The sequence below is a fragment of the Aphanomyces astaci genome, assembly GCF_000520075.1.
Source record: "Aphanomyces astaci strain APO3 unplaced genomic scaffold supercont1.5, whole genome shotgun sequence".
NCBI lineage: Eukaryota > Oomycota > Saprolegniomycetes > Saprolegniales > Verrucalvaceae > Aphanomyces > Aphanomyces astaci.
In genome coordinates this window covers 1,836,774-1,839,270 of record NW_009798268.1, presented here as the reverse complement: position 1 = coordinate 1,839,270, position 2,497 = coordinate 1,836,774, and the positions used below count along the sequence as shown (strand labels likewise).

General features: G+C 50.8%; 1 protein-coding gene across 1 annotated transcript; it reads left to right on the top strand.

The window, feature by feature from the left end:
- Nucleotides 1–50: 50 nt before the first annotated feature.
- H257_03312 (hypothetical protein) lies at nucleotides 51–2,087 on the top strand (the record flags this gene model as incomplete). Its single annotated transcript, XM_009827322.1, has 3 exons — nucleotides 51–259; nucleotides 1,384–1,434; nucleotides 1,514–2,087. 3 exons carry the CDS (start codon nucleotides 51–53, stop codon nucleotides 2,085–2,087), a joined length of 834 nt encoding a protein of 277 aa, XP_009825624.1.
- Between the last annotated feature and the right edge of the window lie 410 nt (nucleotides 2,088–2,497).

Below are 2,497 nucleotides of genomic sequence, written 5' to 3'. Positions count from 1 at the left end.
TCCGCGAGGTCATCTATAGCGCCGGCGACAACTCCTACAAGGTGCCACACATGAAGAAGGCGGCGCTCAAGAAGTCGGGCCTCCTACCTGAGTCTGTCGAATGCGGCCGCGATGTGTTCAACACAGGCTGTGCTTTGCTGAGCAATGAAGACCTTGAGAAGACCATGAACCTGCTTGCGGCCCAAACGGCTGCCGATTTTGAGATGTGCGACATCTTCTCAGCCATGGAGTCTCTTGGGATCGATGACGATGAAGGAGTGTAGGTATCAGCGTAAGAATCAAATTAATATGGGTTTGAGTATGCAATGCCAATAATTTAATTAACTAGCCTTTAGTATTACGCCTGGTATATATTTATTATATTTCGGGGGGATGCAATATGTCTAGTCTATTTCCGTCCTTGATCAATTTTGAAATGGTCGGTCTATTTCCGTCTGGAGGTAGTATGCTATAAGAGCATCCCACGTATAATTTTCTCTAGAGTACTGGAAACAGTAAACTAGATATTTTTCGAAATTAACCGCAAAATGGTGTACTTAAATAATATTACTATTGGAAGTATCGGATAATTTGTATATTTTCCTGGGAATTATGTGATATTCATGTGAGTGCTTTTTCGTTTAGCGCACGCGACTTACAAATTTGATTGTTATTACTGTCGTCGGTAAATTTGTAGAATTCCTGGATAACGAACATTTCTCCGAACCTGAACCGACTAGTACAGTAGTTCTACCTAGTACTGTACTATACTAAGTATTAGTATAGTACAGTATTAATACATGCAATCCGGCAAAGCTGAAGTTTTACTGTCCACAAAGTTGGTCTCTTCGCGAGAAATAATATAACGGTTGCGAGCTTCAAAGAGTAAATCGGAATGTGATTAGATTGTCGTCTTAAACTACTAACTACGAAAAAGTATACTATACTAAACTACATCAAGTAAACGTTTTTCTCTAAGGCTTCAACCTTGCCCGTTAATGGTGCGACAATCTTTAGCTTGTTCTACAGCCTTGCCATCGTTTTGTTAACGATGCGACAAGTTGTATTCTTGGTCGGCAACCTTGCCATCGTTACATTCTCCCCCGGTTGTCGACTTGACAGCTTGGATTCTTGAACGCAGGTCTGCAAGCAATTGTTTGAAATGGGAAACAAACATGCTTGATGCCGCGCTCAAGCTCCAACGTTGCTTCGTGTTAGGCAAACCATGCCACTTTACCAAGTACTCTTTCTTCCGATTGAACTGTCGTTGCTTCCACAGCCCTTCAACGTTGTGCAGTTATTTCCCGCGTTCTCGAGAGTTGCTTTGGGTATTCGTCTTCCATGTAATCATTCTGGGTTTTCCACATTGAAGACATTGTGAAGCCTGCATATGCTTCGTCGCAGCTTCAACCGCATCGTCAAGTGTTTTCCCCCCGGACTGCCCATGCAATACGCGTAGGCGTGATGCAATCGGGACCCCATCAATGCCAGTCGGCATCATCATGCAACAGCTTTTCCTCACGGATGGTGTCAGGGTTGGCTGCCCTGACGGCTGCGACATCAAGACGTTAGCAACAGTGACCATGCCCTATGACTCCGCGGACACCGCTCCAACCGTGTCAACGACACCTGCGGAGGATGTTGCCCACAAGGCGCTGCGCACTATCATCGATAGTGTGGAACTAATGGCACAACACATACCGGAACGCGGAGGACGCGGTACCGCACTTGTTGGCACTTGCGCCGCAAGTGCCTCGAGCTACCCTCGCCCAACATCGCCACGGCAACCCGCCAGGAGCCGCATCAGAAAAACTAATGGCGGAGTCGGGTCCACCCACCCGACTCTTCTGAACTGGCATGGGTCTCCATCAGCAACATGGCGCGTCCCCGCGAAACCGCCGTGGCTCCGGCGCCGCGTAAAACGACAGACGCAGAAAGCCGCTCGGCGCCTGTTGCAGCTCGAAGCGGCGTCGCGGCGGCTCCTCAGCGAGCGTCCACGCGGCATACGCGTTCTCGCGCTTCGTGACGTTGGGCTCCACACCTGGCACCTGACGATGAACGGTGTCAAGCTTGCCGCCGCGTCGACAGCTGCTCTACAAGTTGTGTAGGCAACGCAACCATGGCAACAATCGGCACCTTTCTTCGAACTAGTCGCGGATACGTCGAAGGGTGCACAGGTAACGTCCTCGCTGTGACGCAAGTCCGCCGAGTAGAGTGAACCGTCAATGACGGCACATTCGCGGCCGAAGTCCACGTGGTGCCGGGCTTGGCGGACCAACTCCTTTTGGGCAGCGATTTCATGGCCAAGCATCATATGACGATGTTGTGGTCCTCACGGGAACTCCACTTCCCAGCCGTCGGACCGCGTGGCGTCCGAGTGCCCTTCACCCTGGAAGGTATGGCCCCTCGGAAACCGCGGCCTGCGCAGTACGACGTGCGACTCTCACGCGCCGGGTGAAACTCCCCGCCATGTGCGGCGGCCTTACACGGATTCAAGTGGCCGCACCCGATGGCACCG